At 35.9% G+C, this 18,699-nt stretch overlaps 1 protein-coding gene across 8 annotated transcripts in view; it reads left to right on the top strand.

The window, feature by feature from the left end:
- Positions 1–18,699, top strand: part of armc8 (armadillo repeat containing 8) — a 276,158-nt gene that overhangs the window by 174,663 nt on the left and 82,796 nt on the right. For all 8 annotated transcript variants that reach the window (XM_039756304.1, XM_039756308.1, XM_039756310.1 and 5 more), the window contains 3 exons: positions 11,863–11,945; positions 13,220–13,301; positions 14,653–14,739. In XM_039756304.1, the coding sequence (XP_039612238.1) occupies positions 11,863–11,945; positions 13,220–13,301; positions 14,653–14,739 (252 nt within the window). The remainder of the gene's footprint in view (positions 1–11,862; positions 11,946–13,219; positions 13,302–14,652; positions 14,740–18,699) is intronic.

Here is an 18,699-nt window from a genome sequence, read left to right on the forward strand (position 1 = left end):
GGGTTTACTTAGGCCACAATTAAGGAAAATAGAAGAAATGCTTGTTTACCCGAGACCTGAGACACAGAAACAAGTACGCCTTTCTGGGACTCGCTGGTTACTACAGAAAATTCATTCCAAATTTTGCACATAGAGCTGCTCCTCTTACAGAACTTACTAGAGGCAGAAAAACCGACCTATCTTGTGGACAGAAAATTGCAACGTTCTTTCAACGATTTAAAAAGCATTGTCTTCTTACCCGGTTCTAAGGAACCCGGATTTCACAAAAGATTTTATCTTGCAAACAGGCGCAAGTGCATTTGGTGTGGCGCAGTCCTGTCACAAATTTTTGATGGAGAAGAACATCCAATCACATATTTGAGTAGGAAATTACTTCCTAGGGAACGTAATTATTCTACAATTGAGAAAGAATGCTTGGCAATTAGGTGGGCTGTGGAAGCGCGCTATTACTTGTGGGGACGAAACTTCACTTTGGTAACTGATCATGCTCCACTCAGTGGTTGTACCGACAGAAAGATACAAACTCTCGTCTAATGAGATGGTTTCTGGGTTTACAACCTTACAGTTTCACAGTAAAGCACCGACCAGGTTCTGAACACGTCAACGCAGACGTGTTATCACGACTAAATGAACCTAGTACAGAGAGTCGCTTGATTCACAGGAATGTGAATAAAGCTGAGGGAGGGTGTGAGCTGGAGGGCTGATCGCACCCCAAATAGAGACAGACGCCCTGGGAAAACCACAAACCCTGAAACACTGACTACACATTGCTCCTTATCCTTGCACTATAAGCGTAATACAAGCCTCGCGGTACTCCGCCGACTTATAAGCCTTGCAGCGCCTGTCAGTTTGGGAATTGATTGTTTGCTTTTATCTCTCTCTGCTCCTAGCGGAACTGTTATATCTGACTTGTCATGGAGCACGTTTAAGCTCATGTGTTTGCAGTGTCTGAATAAAAATCCTTCTTTTTTTCTATGACCTTCTGTGTCTCTGTGCAAATCTGTGACCCAAGCGTGACAATATATATATATATATATATATATATATATATATATATATATATATATATACTAATAAAGGCAAAGCCCTCACTCACTGACTCATCACTAATTCTCCAACTTCCCGTGTAGGTAGAAGGCTGAAATTTGGCAGGCTTATTCCTTACAGCTTACTTACAAAAGTTGGGCAGGTTTCATTTCGAAATTCTACGCATAAGGGTCATAACTGGAAGCTATTTTTCCCCATATAATGTAATGGAGTCTTGAGTTGGAGATGGCGTGGGGGAGTTTAGTGTGACATCATCACGCCTCCCACGTAAGTGCGTAGAGAACAAGGAAGAACTCCAAACAGCGATGAGCACAAAAGCGCCATTTCACAATTGAGAAGGCAGAAAAACATTATGAAGCAAATGATGCATACAAGCATATTCATAAGTACAGCTACTGGAAACAAAGCAGCGTGAACCGTAAGTTTATATTAAATTAAGTTCATAGACAGGCTGCCACTAGCGTTTGTAATTTAGTGCCTGCCCATATAAGGCCGTCCATCAGCGGCAATCCAATACAAACACTGCCGGTAAATGTTCTGTGCTTATGCAGAGGAAGATGATATGGTCAGGGTGGTGTTTGGCACAAACTCATTGAAACTGCGAGAGAAACTTTTAAGTGCGGGTCTTAGCTGACATTACGAGATGGCACCAGTACAGCTGGGAACCTTCGATGCAAGAACACCAAGCGGCTCACGTGAACTGGCGCAATGCGCAGACAAAAGCAACAGTTCCAAAGAGTGCTGAACAAAACCGAATTACACAATTGAGAAGGCAGCAAAAAATATGAAGCGTCTTATACATACAATCATATTCATAAGTGCAGCTACTGCGGAAACAAAGCACACGGTGGAAAAAGTGAATGTCCTGCTAAAGGAAGACAGTGTAAAAAAACCCGTGCATGCAGTTTGTCACATCACAGATAAAAGGAAGACGAGCTGTTTATTGATGCAGTAAGGAACTAATCGATGAATGAAACCTCTTATCTTTACAGCGATTGACAAACACGGAATGTAACTTGAACACATCCTACAAATACGAGCCTGATTGAAAGAAATAATGATAATCAAATCCTTGATGACAGCAACATTCAATAACACTCACAAAACAATTACTGTATATTGACAATCATGTTACGTTATTTTTAAAATGTTCCCTTTTCTTTTCATAACTTCTACTTCTCCACTGCGGTACGGGTATATATATAAATGTATATATATACCCGATCTACAATACATACTTTAGCATAGACAAGCCACACGCTGTGGCTAATTGTAGAGTCTTAAGCCTCTAGCGCCACATTCGAGGTTCGATTCGAGAGGGTGTACTGACTATGTACGCGCTACCGATTCATTTTACCTTAGCATCTCCTTGGTTTGGGGCGTATGAAAAAATATTAGGTTAGCAGAATCATGTTACGTTATTTTTAAAATTTTCCTTTCTTAGCACAAGCACAGCTGAGAAGCTTGATGCATGTACTCCATAACGCGTTAAAAATAACGCATTTAATCACACTTTCAATTCCAAGCAAGCGGGAACTTTTGTCAATGCATGATTTCCTGGTACATCCATTACACTGATGCACACATCACAGCTACAAAAATGTTAGAGTCGGAATAAAGCGCGTTCCTACGACTGATCATTTCGACTACCAGCGAAGCCTTGATAAAAGCATGGTTTTGTGCACACTGAAAAGCAAGCAAAATTAGATGCATTACAGAAAGCGGACTTTGTGGCTCTTACTGGGGATCATTGGACTTCCGTGACCGTTAGTAATTCTAAATACATCTAATTACAAAATGTTCAATGATCACACTGTTTTAGCCTAATGTACAAAATAATTTTGGCTAATGTTACTCAGAGTTTAAAGAGTAAGCTGGTCAAATTACCTTTTATGTTTCTGACTTATTTTTTAAGAAGAAAACTGCACTTTATGTTGAAATTTTGGTTATTATTATTTAAAGACAATACTATTCTGAAAATGTACTTAAAGTACTTAAACTACCACTTTATTTTTAAGTCTGCCCAATTTTAACCAGGGATGATATTTTTGTTTCTGTTTTGAATTCAAATGCAGTTTAAAGCTTTTTTTCAGAAATTAAAACAGCTTCAGTTTACAATATTCATGTCCATGTCTATTATTTGATTCTGTAAGCCCACTAAAACCGTTTTAAATTAAAAAAAAAACATTTGCGATTTGGGGCAAATTTACGTGCGATTACATACGATTAATCAAGATTAATTCTTACACAGCCTCTAATTAATTGGATTAATTTTTTAATCGAGTCCCACCTAATATATATATATGTAGATATATATATGTAGATTTGTATATATATGTGTATATACAGTATATATGTAGATATGTATATGTTGTATATACAGTATGTATATATATGTGTGTGTATATATACAGTATGTGTATATATGTATATGTATATATGTATGTGTGTATATGTATATATATAACTGTATATATATATATATGTGTATAGATGTGTATATATATATATATATATATATATATATGCCAGCAACACTCATGACAATGACAAAACAATTACATTGTCAATCATGTTACGTTATTATTAAAATGTTTCCTTTTCTTTTTACTTCTCGCTGCCAATCGCAGGTATTTTGCTATATATATATATATATATATATATATATATATATATATATAAATAGATATGACAACAACACTCATATCAATGACAAAACAATTACATTAGCAATCATCTTACGTTATTTTTAAAATGTTTGCTTTTCTTTTCATAACTTCTTTAACACACTACTTCTCCGCGCTGCGCTTGGTATTCTGCTAGTATATGTGTATATATATATATATATATATATATATATGCACACACATATATATATATATATACACACATATATATATCTATACTAATAAAAAGCAAAGCCCTTTGGCTGAAATTTGTCAGGCTCATTCCTTACAGCTTACTTACAAAAGTTGGGCAGGTTTCATTTCGAAATTCTACGTGTAATGGTCATAACTAGAACCTATTTTTCTCCATATACTGTAATGAACGTTAGCTCGGCGGCCGTTGGGGGTGGAGCTGCGTGTGACATCATCACGCCTCCCACGTAATGACGTGAACTGACGTGTGACCACAGTACGTAGAAAAGAAGGAAGAGCTCCCAACAATAAAACAGCGGAGAACCTGTGGATTAAATAAAAAGGCTGCTTAGTTGGGGAAGCAAGGAAAAACGACAGCCTTATATGCCGTTTGTTTATAAAACAGTGGAGAAGCAGTGTAAAGGCTGCTTCACAAAAAAACAGCGGAGCGCCTTATATGGGCAGGCAGTCATCCAAAGAAGGGAATCAATAAATAACTATAATCGTAATAAAGGAACAAAAAAATAGCGGAGGGCCTGCGGATTAAATAAAGGAAACGGGTATCTGAACAGTAAACTAAGTCTAAAATAGGTACACAATATTTATAACAATCGTAATAAACGAACAATAAAACAGTACAGAACCGCGAAGCAAGGAGAAAGGACAGACTTCAACCCATCAGATTTTGAGTTGGTGTTAGTAGGGCCCTTTAGTAGGCGTCACCGTATTCAGACCCATTGATTGGATAGAAGCCGATAGGAGGAAGTCTACGACGACATTGTATGCGTCATAAACGCTCCGAGCGTAAGATCGTCGCGTGCACTATGGACAACTCCATGGCAGGATTCTGGACAATATTATTTCCCAGACACAGACCAGATTTCAAGACCATGAAAACCTGATATTTGTCACGCTCCTCAAGCCCCAAAAGTTTCGGGAATACAAGAAAAAGTTCACGCATGCAGCCTTCTACACTTTAACAAAACAGCCACGGAGCGCTTTTGGATCTGTCTCAGCTAAAAATGGAACTGACTGTAATGTATGCTATGGATGATTTTGCAGGAAAATCTCCCACTGATCTCCTTGGCTTCCTTCATCAGAAAAATCTGAATGAGAGCATGGGGCGGCTGTTCACATTGGTATATTTGGCGGTGAGCATTCCTGTGTACACTACTTCTGTCGAGCGGACATTTTCAGGCCAAAAGCGAATTCAATCTTATGCCAGGAATACCATAGGGCGGGCTCGCCTTTCACCATTAGCTTCGATGGGAATAGAAAGTGAGGTTTTGATGGAACTGAAGCGCTCCAATAATCCGTACAACAGAGTAATTGAACTGTTTTTGAAGAAAGAGAGAACAATGGATTTTGTTTACAAATAATCCGAATTTTTGGTGAGTAAAATGTTGCGATTTTCCTAAATGATATTGCACGTTTATGAGTTATTGTTGATGTTTTTTATGTGTGTCCCACAGAAAGGAAGTTGTTCATCCCTGGTTAGTCTATAAAATAAAGGCATTTATTGTGGCTACAGGAGTGTATATATATATATATATATATATATATATATATATATATATATATATATATATATATATATATATATATATATATATATATATATGTATGTATGTATGTATATATATATGTATGTATGTATATATATATGTATGTATGTATATATGTATGTATGTATATATATATATGTATGTATATATATATATATTATACAGTATATGTGTATATATATATATATGTATGTATATATATATATATGTATGTATATATATATATGTATGTATGTATATATATATATATATATATATATATATATGTATGTATATATATATATATATATATATGTATGTGTATATATATATATATATATGTATGTATATATATATATATATATATATGTATGTGTATATATATATATATATATATATATATATAGATATATATATAGATATATATAGATATATATATATATATATATATATAGATATATATATAGATATATATATGTAAACGATCAATTGACAAAAGTTCCAGAAACTTATCGATGCTACGATGCCCTGCAATATCCAATAATTTTTTGGGATGGTGCCGTTGGATATCACTTCAACGTTAAGATGATAAATCCAGGCAGTGGCGAAGAAACAAATATGAAATGCAGCGCAATGAACTATTATTCCTACCGATTAATGATTCGAGAGAATGAAGACAATCACATTTTGAAATGCCGTCAATTTTTCACCAATACATCGTAGATATGTATGCAAAAATCGAAACAGAACGTTTGATATTTATCCGTTTGAATCAGACCAAGCTTTGCTCTGAAGAATACGCTTATTTGCGAGATGCAGTTGTAAATAATGGTAATACAACTAACGTTGGAAGACTAACGATTTTGCCATCTTCATATATAGGCAGTCCACGTCATATGCATGAGTACGTTCTAGATGCAATTGCGTATGTTCGTATCTATGGGCGTCCAGACCTATTCATTACATTCACATGCAATCCAGCTTGGGACGATATACAGCAGCTCTTACTTCCTGGGCAATCGCCGGTAGTTAGGCATGACATCACAGCACGTGTTTTCAGACAGAAGCTGAAATCGCTAATGAATTTCATGGGAAAACATGAAGTGTTTTGGTCTGTGCGCTTCTGGATGTACTCAGTGGAATGGCAAAAGAGAGAATTGCCACACGCACATATACTAATCTGGCTCTATAACAAAATCACTTCAATTATATGTTGCATATTCTAGAGTCAGCAAACCAGACAATCTCTATATCTGCACACACAATGGGACAACAAAAAATATTGTATACCCACAAGCATTGTGAAATTAAACATATTAGAAACGTGCACTTTCTCTTTTCTTTCTTTTCCATTTAACCCGACTGAGCCACAGCAACGCGTGGCCGGGTAGAGCTAGTATATACATAACCTGTCCTAGTTGCACCAGTTCTTTCTGAAGGAATAGACCAAAATTCCAGCAAATGATTATAAGAAGTTTTTGGAAGGCTACCCATGTTTGGCTCAATTTAAATAATTTAAAGGTAATTCTACCAAATATTAACAAAGACCCACTGCAATTGTGATATAGTGAATAAAAATTGAAAAACCCTGTCTATTAACGTTGTTGGAAAGAAAATAAATTTTTCCAGGCACAAAGTACATCGCTAAATCTGAAAATGTTAGGACGGTATGAAAAATACAGAAAAAAAACACAGTGATTCTTAAATTTACTTTAACTTTTATTTCATTGCAGACAGTATGTATCTATGATATTTCAGTGTTTGTCTGGACAACTTAATTTCATTTGTTAATATACATCCATTCCTACATTTCAATCCTGCAACACATTCCAAAAAAAAGTTGGAAAGGTAAGGCATTCCCCACATTGTAATGTCTCCGTTCTTTCTCACGACACTTAAATGACATTTTGGCACTGATTCCAAGCAATGAAGTGCTTTGGGCGTTATTTTGTCCCATTCTTTCTGCAAACACCTCTTGGGGTGTACAGCAGTACGGAGGTTGTTGTTATGTTTTTCATTTGAATCCTCTGTACACGTTCACTATATGGGACAGGCAGGCCAGGCCCATACCTGTACCCTCTTCTTCTGCAGCCCTGCCTTTCTAATGTGTGTAGAATGTGACTTTGCGTTGTCTTGTTTAAAAAATGAATGGACGTCCCTGGAAAATGTGTCATCTTGAAGGCAGCATATGTTGCTCGAAAATCTCTGCATACTTTTCTGTGTTAAAAATGCTATCTCAGAAATTAAAATTTCCCTTTCCAAGGGCACTGACACAAGTGAGCACACGGTGTCCATTTCTTCAAAAAAATATCTGGAATACTGAAAATTCTGACTACAATACACATTTCCACTGTGCGGTGGTCCATCCCAGATGCCTTTGAATACAGAGAATTCGATACCTCTTCTGGACATGATTAAGTCTTCTTTTTTGCACATTAAAGTTTTAAGTGGCATTTGTAAATGTAGCTCCATATTTTAGTGCTTGACAGAGGTTTGCCAAAGTAATCCTTTGCCCAAGTGGTTATATCAGCTATTGATGAATGACAGTTCCCGATGCAGTACTGTATGAGGGATTGGAGGTCACGGGTTGTCAGCTTTGGCTTGCTCCCTTGCCCTTTATGCACTGAAATTTCTTCAGATTCCTTTAATCGTTTTAATGATATTATACACTGTAGAGGGAGATTTATGCAAATGCCTTCCAATCTTCCTTTGAGGAATGTTGTTTTTAAACATTTCAATAATTTTCTCATGCATTTGTTGACAAACTGGAGATCCTCTCCCATGCACCTCAAAGACTCAGCCTTTCCTGGTTGCTGCTTTTGTACCAAATCATGATTACAATCACCTGTTTGAATTTACATAATTATTTAATTATTTTACCTCATTACTGGCCCTAATTTGCCCCTGTCACAACCTTTTTTTGGAATGTGCTGCAAGGCTGAAATACAGGAATGGATGTATAACAAGTTAACCAGAAAAAACAAGAAGTATTTTGGGTTGATACAATGAAATAAAAGTCAAAGTAAGTTTAAACATCACTGTTTTTATTTGCATTTTCCATACTGTCCCAAGTCTGCGGTGGGCTGGCACCCTGCCCAAGGTTTGTTTCCTGCCTTGCGCCCTGTGTTGGCTGGGGTTGGCTCCAGCAGACCCTCGTAACCCTGTAGTTAGAATATAGCAGGATGGATGGATACTGTCCCAAGTTTCTCTTATTTAGGATTGTAGATGTCTTAAACAATATGTCAATTTTAGTTTTTTTTAGTTTGTTAGAATCAAAAAGGGTTATAAAGTGAGTTTTAAAGAATTCACCCTAAAGGTTTGTAAACTTCTGACTTCAACTTCACATATCCAGGAAATCAGCAAAGCAGGAGTCTACTGTGTCTTGGCAGCATCAGGGATAAGTTAGGAGTTAACCATTGATGCTGGTCTATCAATGTGCACACTCATGCATACCCACTTACACTTGCTCTCAATGACACCAATCAGGTTAACACTCATACCTTCCCATAGAGTGTCATACTTTAGCAACTGAGGGTCTGGATTTGAGAGGGATGGGAAACACTTCTCAGGTGGCACTGAAGTGTAATAGGGGGTGTGAATTCCTGGAGATGCTGGCTATTCAGCATCCCCATGAAAAGCATGGACATATTGGATATTTGATGTAGAGACAGCACTTCAAGAGCATTTCGGATGCATCTCCAGACTGTTAGAATCCATTATTGGCTCGGATGTGTGACCACTGGTGCGACTTGGATTTGGGCCCAGAGTTTAGGTTGGCTCATAGAAGGCTAAAAAGTGTATTTGAGTGGATAAAGGGATAAAGTGACTGACAGGATATGGCATAATCAGTGTTGAAGCACACAAATGGAACTTTCTAGTGCCACTCGCCATCAATCTCTGAAAAAAGGCACAGAGGAACCTCGGTTTACGACCAAAAGTTCACCAAACTTTTGCATCTGTTCACGACTACACACTCATTATACGAACAAGCCAGTTTTACCTTTTGGTTTGTGCACACCGATGATTTTTGCATGTGTTCAGTCTCCCCCTGTGCAGAGAGAGAGAGAGAGAGAGAAACACACACACGAGCAAGAGAGCGGGAGGGCTGGACACATAAGGCCAAGAAGGCAGTTAAAGAATGCACCGGACTTGTTTTTAAAGAGACAGATTTGAGCATTGTTTTAACCTCGTATTTAATAAAGACTTTTTTTCTATTGGATTTTAACCTCCACTTCACTTCTGTTTACAACGATCAGTTTGTAGCGTGCATTGTTGCAATGTTACTTTTCTTGGTGGTTTATTAAATTACGGAATTTTCAAATGTTCATTTTTTTCCCTGTGCTTAAAACTCATTAAAAAAAGGGTTTTTAGTGAGCGGTTTGTAGCGCTATGGCGCAAACTCTTGCAGTGTTAGTTTTCTCTGTTCTTCAAGGTTTTCTCAGTGTTATTCAATGTTTTTACATTTAGTCTACTATTGTGCATTCTATGGTATATTTAACTATATTTGTGCTTAAAAATCTTAAAAAAAAATAAATATTTACATACAGCTTGTACGATTTGGAACAGATTAATTGTATTTACATACAATCCTATGGCGGAAATTACTTAAGTTCACGACCAAATTGGGTTATGAACAGAGTTTTGGAACGAATTATGGTCGTGAACTGAAGTTCCAGTGTATATTTGTAAATGAATTAGGCTGTTTCATGTGGGACATGAGGAGAAATATTATTATCTAAATAAAGGCATTTATTTGGAATTCAAAACATCCACGCATCCAATGAGCAACCCTACAAAGACAAAAGGCAGAAGGTGGCATGGCTCTACCTAACTTCCAGTTTTATTACTGGGCAGCAAATATACAGGCGATAAGAACCTGGTCACAAATAGAAGAACATACACGGGCTTGGTCCGCAATAGAAGTAAAATCCTACAGTACTTCTTTGTATTCCCTGCTCTGTGCTCCAATAAACACACATTATCAGCAATATACTAATATCCTAATTGTGCTTCACTCACTTAGAATATGGAACCAATGTAGAAAGCATTTTAAGATGGAGAAGCTTCTATCTGTGGCACCTCTGCAAGAGAACCACCTCTTTCAACCTTCACAAACATATGCAGTTTTTAATATTTGGAAAAAATTTGGAATTAACTTGCTTAGAGATCTTTATATAAACAATGTCTTTGTATCCTATGAACAATTACTTTCCAAATTTAACATTCCAGCTACACATTTCTTTCACTATCTTCAAATGAGGAACTTTGTTAAACAGAACCTTCCCGATTTTCCTTATCTTGCACCCTCATCCATGCTGGAAAAAGTATTGCTCAATCTCAAGGATTTAGACATAATCTCTACAATATATAAAATCATTTTACAATCCCTCCCTTTCAAAGATCCAAGAGAAAACTGGGAAAAAGATCTCTATTAACATATCAGAAAAGGAGTGGAAAGTAGCAATGCAGAAAATTCATTTGAGCTCCAAAGCATACAATTATGCAACTCAAAATTATATATCGAGCACATCTGCCTCGTCTAAAACTCTCCAAAATGTTCCAGGGCATGATCCAACCTGCGAACGCTGCAACCAAGTCCCAGCCTCACTGGGTCACATGTTCTGGGCCTGCACCAAATTAACATTATTCTGGACCAAAATTTTTAATTACCTTTCAGACAGCCTTGGTCTCACAATTCCTCCTAACCCATTAACAGCTGTGTTTGGGGTTCTTCCAGATGAGTTTAAAGTGGAGAAAGACAAACAAATTGTGATTGCATTCACTACACTTTTGGCACGCAGACTTATTATGATAAACTGGAATAACTCAAACTCTCCTCTTTCAAGTCAGTGGGAAACCGATGTGTTAAACCATTTGAAATTGGAAAAAATCAAATACTCAGTTTGAGGATCCGTACAGACTGTTTTCAAAACATGGCAGGATCTAATCAGTAATATTTTAAAATAAGCTCCTAAAGCATAGGGAATTTATTAATTTAGGTATGTTTACAAGCCTTAAATTTCACACTGTTTGCCTTGCTCTCTCTCTCAGGGGTGGGGATCAATCTGTCCTTAACTCAATTTTTCTTTTTGTAAAAACTTGATTGATTTGTATGGATTGCAATAAAATTAATAAAAATATAATAAAAATAAATTAAAAATAAATAAATAAATAAAGGCAACCTATAACACAAGGAGGATGCAAACGGTCTTGATGAGACACTAAGCCCTGGTACCTATATTATTGCTAAATACTGTGCTTCCATGCCATTTTAGTTTGAGTCAAGCTCATTAGATACAACATTTTATAATTCATGCACATTAAGTAAATGTTTATTGAAGGTTTTGTGTGTCACTTAAGATCTGTAATATAAATAATATGACTTTATGGACCTTTAATGTCCATCCCCATAGATAATTGAAGCTGAGAATATGATGGACAGGATTGTGAGTGGTTTATCGGAGTCAAGTATCAAGGTGCGGTTGGCAGCTGTTAGGTAAGTATCCAAGGCACTATGTTTTTGGTTCTTAAAGTAAACAAGCCAACCAAAATGAAGATCACAGAATTTTGTATCTTTGTGCTGTGAGATTTAATAAAGAATGTGTAGGTTGGTCCAGATCTAATTATGCAATTTTCATTATGCTATAACTTATTAAGTTTATTACATAGAAAATCACCCGAAAAATCCCGGACCATCGAGAAGTGTGCGAACTGACGACATGAAGAATTGTCTTTGCGCCGAACTGGAATCATCCCCGCATAAATCAAAGTCATCCAGACGATCTGGATCTGCATAATTAGATCTGGACCACACTGTATTTAAGTAATACTATTAGCCGGTTATGATGATTACAAAACATAATGTAGTGTTGTTGGTAAATTCATGCCTCACGAACATAAATCCTTTATAAGACTTTAGATAAAAGAAGAAAATCCTCCCTCTCTCAAGGTGTTTCTAGTAGGCCCATTAGATGTTTCTGGCTCTTTGTATTTTGTTTTTGTAGGCATCTCATGGGTTTAACCATTAGAGAACAGATTCTGTTTTTAAGTGTACGTTCACTAAATTCCTTGGAATGCCGCTTTTAACTCATTTAAATGAATGTATCTTTTGGTAGGCAGTGGGGCCTTCTATATGTACTTAAAATCACATGATTATTTGTTGAATCCATAATCTTGACTGTAGTGTGTAGTATGGCCCTAGTTAAATATTTGATCTGCCATTTTAATAAGTTACTGTTATTTTGAAGAAAAGTACAAATAAAATCCTACAATGTCACATGTTAACTTCCAGATTAATGCATAAATAATGGGATACCTTTTGAAATATTCCATTTGTGTATATAATGAACATTTGAGTTGGTACTGAATATTAGCAGTATTTAGGTTTGTGTTTAAACATTTTTATATAAAAGTTGTAATCCTGTTGATAACAATATTAGCAATAAGATGAATGTTACTTGACTTCTTAAGCATTGTAATTTATAACTTTTTAACAAATATACTGCCTTATTCCCTGTTGTGATTTGTGCTTAAATAGGTTGAGGAATGTTCAAGGTGGTAGAATGATTTATGGTTGAACATTTTCAAAACAGCTAGAGATACAGATTTTATTAATTTTGCACAGAGAAAGATGTGATGTTTCTTCTCATAGCATCAATTTATGCAGTTAAGTTTCTCTAATTTTTGCTGTGAAGATGTTGGTCCAGAAATAAAGCAGGCAGACAAGTATGACAAAGATTACAATTTTCAAATATATTTATTCTCCTTAAGGTGCCTGCATAGTCTTTCCAGATCAGTGCAACAACTCCGAACTAGTTTCCAAGACCATGCTGTATGGAAACCATTAATGAAGGTATGATTTTTTTGGTAATGCTTTGAATTTGTTTTTGTATTTGAAGTACTGTAAAAGTTTCATTATTAAAAATACTGATTAGTAAATTGTCATTTTTATATTTGTTGTATGATGATTATAGTATTCAAAAATGTATTCTTGTTCAACTTGGAATATACAGTAATATAGAGTCTAAAATGTGCTATATAAGTAAATGTTGTTGCCATCAAATTCAAAACAAGCTAATATTTTCATGAAATAATAAAGTGTCTCAATTTCAACATTTCATATGTTTATGTTGTGAATAAAAGTTTTCTTGAGATTTGAAAATCATTGCATTCTGTTTTTATTTACATTTTACACAGTGTCACAACTTTTTTTGAATTGGGGTTGTAGATTTACTGTAGAATAACTTTTCTTTAAGTTAAAGAGAGATATATTTTCTATATTCAGAATTTATATCAACTGAATTAACTTATATTTCTATGATTTTAAACAGATGTACCTTTATAATGTTAATTGTTATCCTCAGTAAAATAATCACCTTTGGGTAAAATAGGATATGTCCTACTGACTAATTAACATACAAGAGAATAAAACATTTTGGTCATACAAGTGAATATTAAAATTCTATATTTAAATCAAATTAAATAAAAGGCTGTAATTGTCAGAAAACAGTTTTCTATAACATTAGCTGTTTACGTGCAATGCTTTATATTGTCACAGAGTACAGTGAAATTAGCGAATTCATTAATATTTACAGTACTTCCTAGGTAATTCAGGTCCATATCATTGCATGAAACATGATCCAAAACCATGTAGGTCCATTTGCTCTTACTGTCCCCTTCCTATAAACCCACTGCCAGTAAGCTGAGCAAAATAATTAATACTAATCAATAGCTGTCTTTCTGACATATCTTAAATTAGCTTTGTGTACCTCTTTGTATTCCTCCTACTTGAAATCTTATTACTCCTAAGGTATATATTTTAAGCTCTGAGTTGCTTGTATATGATTGTAACATAACATATTTGTCAGACTTGATTAATGCAGTTCAGGGTTGATGCCATACCTTTACTAGCAGTAGCAGGTGTAAAGCAGACAGTAATCCTGAAACCCTGGTACAGTTTAGAATCATCCTTTCAAATGACTTGTAAATTTTTGGGTATTTGGGAAGAGAACCCATGAGTAACTAAGGTAATAAGAAGTCTCCATACAGACAACAGCTGGATATGATATTTGATCCCAGGATAACGAATCTCTGTTGCAGCAGTACCAACTTCTTCACTACCATGCCATTATATATGATTTATGTCCATTAGTGTTTCATTAGTAATTTTGTGTTTTACATTTTTTTTTTTATTTTCCTGGCAGCTTTTACAGAATGCACCAGAAGAGGTGTTGGTGATGGCTTCATCAACATTATGCAACCTGCTGCTTGAATTCTCCCCCAGCAAAGAGGTAAATTATATGGTGTTTTTTGACTGTTATGGCTTTTTATTCAGATGTCTAAAAGTGGTATTGTAATAAAAAAGGGAAATTTATGTATGAAATTTCTGGTGATTTTAGTTTTACTAACTTTATTCTGCATTATTAGTTTAGATCTAACCTGCCAGTCAACAATATTGGGTGAAACTCTATTGAATTATTTATCATCTTACTGAAAAAATAAAAACTACAGGTATTGTGAAATTGAGAAGTGACACAAGACAAGTATAATAGGAAAATGTCTTATATTGCAATCAATTTTTCTTCCACAAAAAGAATTTAAATAGCTTTAGGGTAAATCTCAGGCATCCTAACTTTTAATTGTGTTGTCTTTATGTTTACATGTGTCGCTATGTCTTTTATTTGCAGTGAGTTTTGTCCATTTTTTCATGAGGTGATTTTTTTGAAGGTTAAAGGTCATTTGAAATTCAGCACTCAATAAATGGAATTTAACAGCCTGTTGTTTGTAGCAGATAGCATATTCCCACGTAAACGGCTTATGCCGAAGAATCATGCTTTTTTTATTCTTTCTTTGTACTGATCAGAAGTGGAACAAGGAGATGATCTCTTAAGAAGGGTATATTTTTGACATTCAACATTATATCTTTTTATATATTAAAATCCTGCTAGATGTGAATTCTTTTGGCAGAGGAGTCAGCAAAGGAAGAAACTAACACAGGATTAAAATATGAGTTTTTGGAGTAATAGCAAGTTTGTTCATTGTGCAGAAAATTAATAGAGTAACTTTAATCAATCAGGTATTTGCTTTGCTTTTGGAGTTTCCAGTATTTAATAAGATGCTTATGTAATGTTGCCTTATTTATTTTCCTTATCCTTCTGTGCAAATGGAGTGTTTGCAGCCATTTGAATTATATAAAGGTAACTGAACTACTGTACATTTAATTTGAGAAATGTAATATAATATAATTTATTGATCAGCACAAAGATTATCAGGCTTGCCTGAGTGAGGTGCTGCAGCAACTAGCTGACCAGACTCTGTGCATAGAGCAATTTACCTGGACTCCCTTCTCGTTTCTCCTAGGATTTTAACAGGGCAGCCATGAACAACTTAAATTTATACAGCACACTGTGTGTCATACCAGTCACAGAAATATACTGCACCACTGTTCCCTGTGTAGCCTTTCTGATCACTGTTTGATTCCCCTTCTTCCAACCTACAGGAGCAAGTTAAAATCTTCTAAGCCTGTGATTAACACTGTAAAAAGGTGGACTTAAAAGGCAGCATTGAAGTTGCAGGCCTGCTTTGGTTTTACCGATTGGAGATGCATCAGCTTACCTAGACAAGCTGACAGACACAGTTGCATCCTGCCTCAGTGTTTGTAAGGAAATGTGTCAAGACCTTGGTAAAATTTAACAACAAAAAAAAAAAAATCATTGTTCTCTGCAAAACTCAGGCAGTTGTGTCAGGCCATGGAAGCTGCCTATAGAAGCGTGGACAGTACACTGTTTTGACAGGCTAGGAAAAACTGACAAAAGTCGGTTAAGAAGAGCAACTCTGAAAACCTGAAAATACAAGTTATGAGCCAGTGATCCTGCATCAGTGTTGAAAGGCCTTCAAGATAACACCAACTACAGAAAACCATGTCCCCACATTGTGAAGAGCCATCAGCTGGCTGATGTCCTGAATGTGTTTTATTTTAAGTTCAATAAGCCAGTTGTCTCAACCCTTGTTAGCTCCAGTCCTCCCTGTATGCAAATAAATTTGACCTTTTACTCCTTCTACCATTCAACCTGCACTACAAAGTGAAATGCAGTATAGTGAAGATATAGCTACACACATGCACAAATTTAATTACTTTACTTTTTTGCGTAGCTTTAAGATTTGCATTGGTTTTAGTTAATGACAAAACTGTTATTGCCAGTCATTAATATTGTTACATTCAACTGTGATCAGTACATTAATTTGACATGGGTCAATTTGCTACACCTCTTTAAAGAATTTTTCTTCCTCTGTGCTATCTGAGTCCTGCAAATGCTAATATTTTTGAAAGAGCATAAAGCATAAGGGAATCTGTTTTTCATGGGGCTCTAAATTTTTCACTACCCAGTCCCTTTAACACTAGAATTACCAAAGCTTACAAGAAAACTTGTAAATCTAGCCCACCTTAAATCCACTCGCATGTCTCCATTCAGCTCTTTTGTCTTGTAAATGTGTTGATAATCCCAAGTAGAAAGCAGTCTGCTATACCATTCAACCCCCCCAACCACCCACAGCCAGCGAAACTGCAAAACCTCCCAACTGAAGGCTTGTTTATCAGTGAGTCAGGTACCTAGGCTAAAAAATATGTTGTTATTCGGAACACATGCATTTCACGTGTGTTCCGTGTCCACAAAGATCAGTGTAAGTGTTGAATGACAGAAAATGTTGAACACATAGATAAAAGACAAACTTTTTCCATGTTTTATTATTAACAATAAAATATATGCATGAAGTGTATAATGTGTGAAGACTGTCCAAAGTCCAAATATCAAATAAGCACTTTCACAAAAGATACAAGTATAACAGAACAAATGCGCTTTTTTCCCCTCATGACTATAACTGAAGAAAAAGAAATCAGGTTAGTGTTGCTTATCATCCTGACTTCTTTGGTGGTACAGCAGTTATTCAGGAGGTCCTGGGTTCGAGTCTTAACGTCTCCCAAAATAAACGTTTTGAGTAGTGAGCTGTTCTTATTCTTACTATTATACAATAAAAGCATACATTTGATTTCAGTCTGTACCAAACGATGTAAATGTATGGTGCTAAAGTATAGCATTTTTTTATTCAGTTTTATTCTTTCTGTCGCGTTCACATTCACCCCGATCTGTCACTGCTGTTTTCAAATAAAGACATGCTATAACAGAGGTAAACACAGATCTGAGAAAGAGAACAGATACACAGAACACATATAAGAACATTGACTTGACACAACATGTTGATTTTCCCACCCACTCTGGTGGTCATATATTGGATCTGATCTGCACTTCTGGACTATCTGTTGCCAATATTTACAGCACTGATTTGGAACTCTCTGACCATAAAGCAGTATTTTTCACTGTCTCACTGCCTTTACCTCCTCTTACCTGTAAACGACAAATTTCTTACAGAAACCTTAAAAATATCTGTCCCTCTATCCTTTCTGGATCCATTTCTGATCTTTTACTGTCTGCACCTATTCCGTCAACACTAGATAGTCTTGTTGACCACTATAACTCAGCCCTTCATTCAGCATTAGATAAAACAGCTCCTTTAAAACATAAGGAGGTTTCCTTTAAACGTTCAGCTCCTTGGTATAACTCAGAATTGCGATCTATGAAAGCAGCTGGCCGACGCCTTGAGAGAATGTCACGTAAGACTGGCCTCACCGTGCACATCCAGGCTTTCTCTGACCACCAAAGAGCTTACAGAGAAGCACTAACTGCTGCTAAGAACACCCACTATGGCAGAATAATAGAAAGTGGCCACAATAACCCAAGGGTTTTGTTTTCTGTAGTTAATAAACTACTTGAACCTGCATCTGGCCCAACTACCTCTTCTACTGAAGTCTGTGAGGATTTCCTCCACTTTTTCCGTAACAAAATTAAAGATCTAAATAATTCAACTAACATAAATACATCATCTGTTTATATCTCTCCCTGTTTTCCCACTCCATCCAGCTCCTTCTCTAAGTTCTCACCAGTCACATCTGCTTTGTTAATAACCTGCTTTGTAAGATGAGGCCGACTACTTGTGTACTGGACCCCATCCCCAGCACACTACTTAAATCCTGCCTTCATGCCATAATCCCGACTGTTACAACAATAATAAACTCATCCCTTGACACTGGCTCTGTGCCGCTCACTTTTAAAATCGCTTCTGTAACCCCAATGTTAAAAAAGTCTGGTCTTGATGCTGACAATCTTAACAATTTCGGCCTATTTCCCACTTACCTT

The sequence above is a fragment of the Polypterus senegalus genome, chromosome 6 (genome assembly GCF_016835505.1).
Source record: "Polypterus senegalus isolate Bchr_013 chromosome 6, ASM1683550v1, whole genome shotgun sequence".
Classification (NCBI taxonomy): domain Eukaryota; kingdom Metazoa; phylum Chordata; class Cladistia; order Polypteriformes; family Polypteridae; genus Polypterus; species Polypterus senegalus.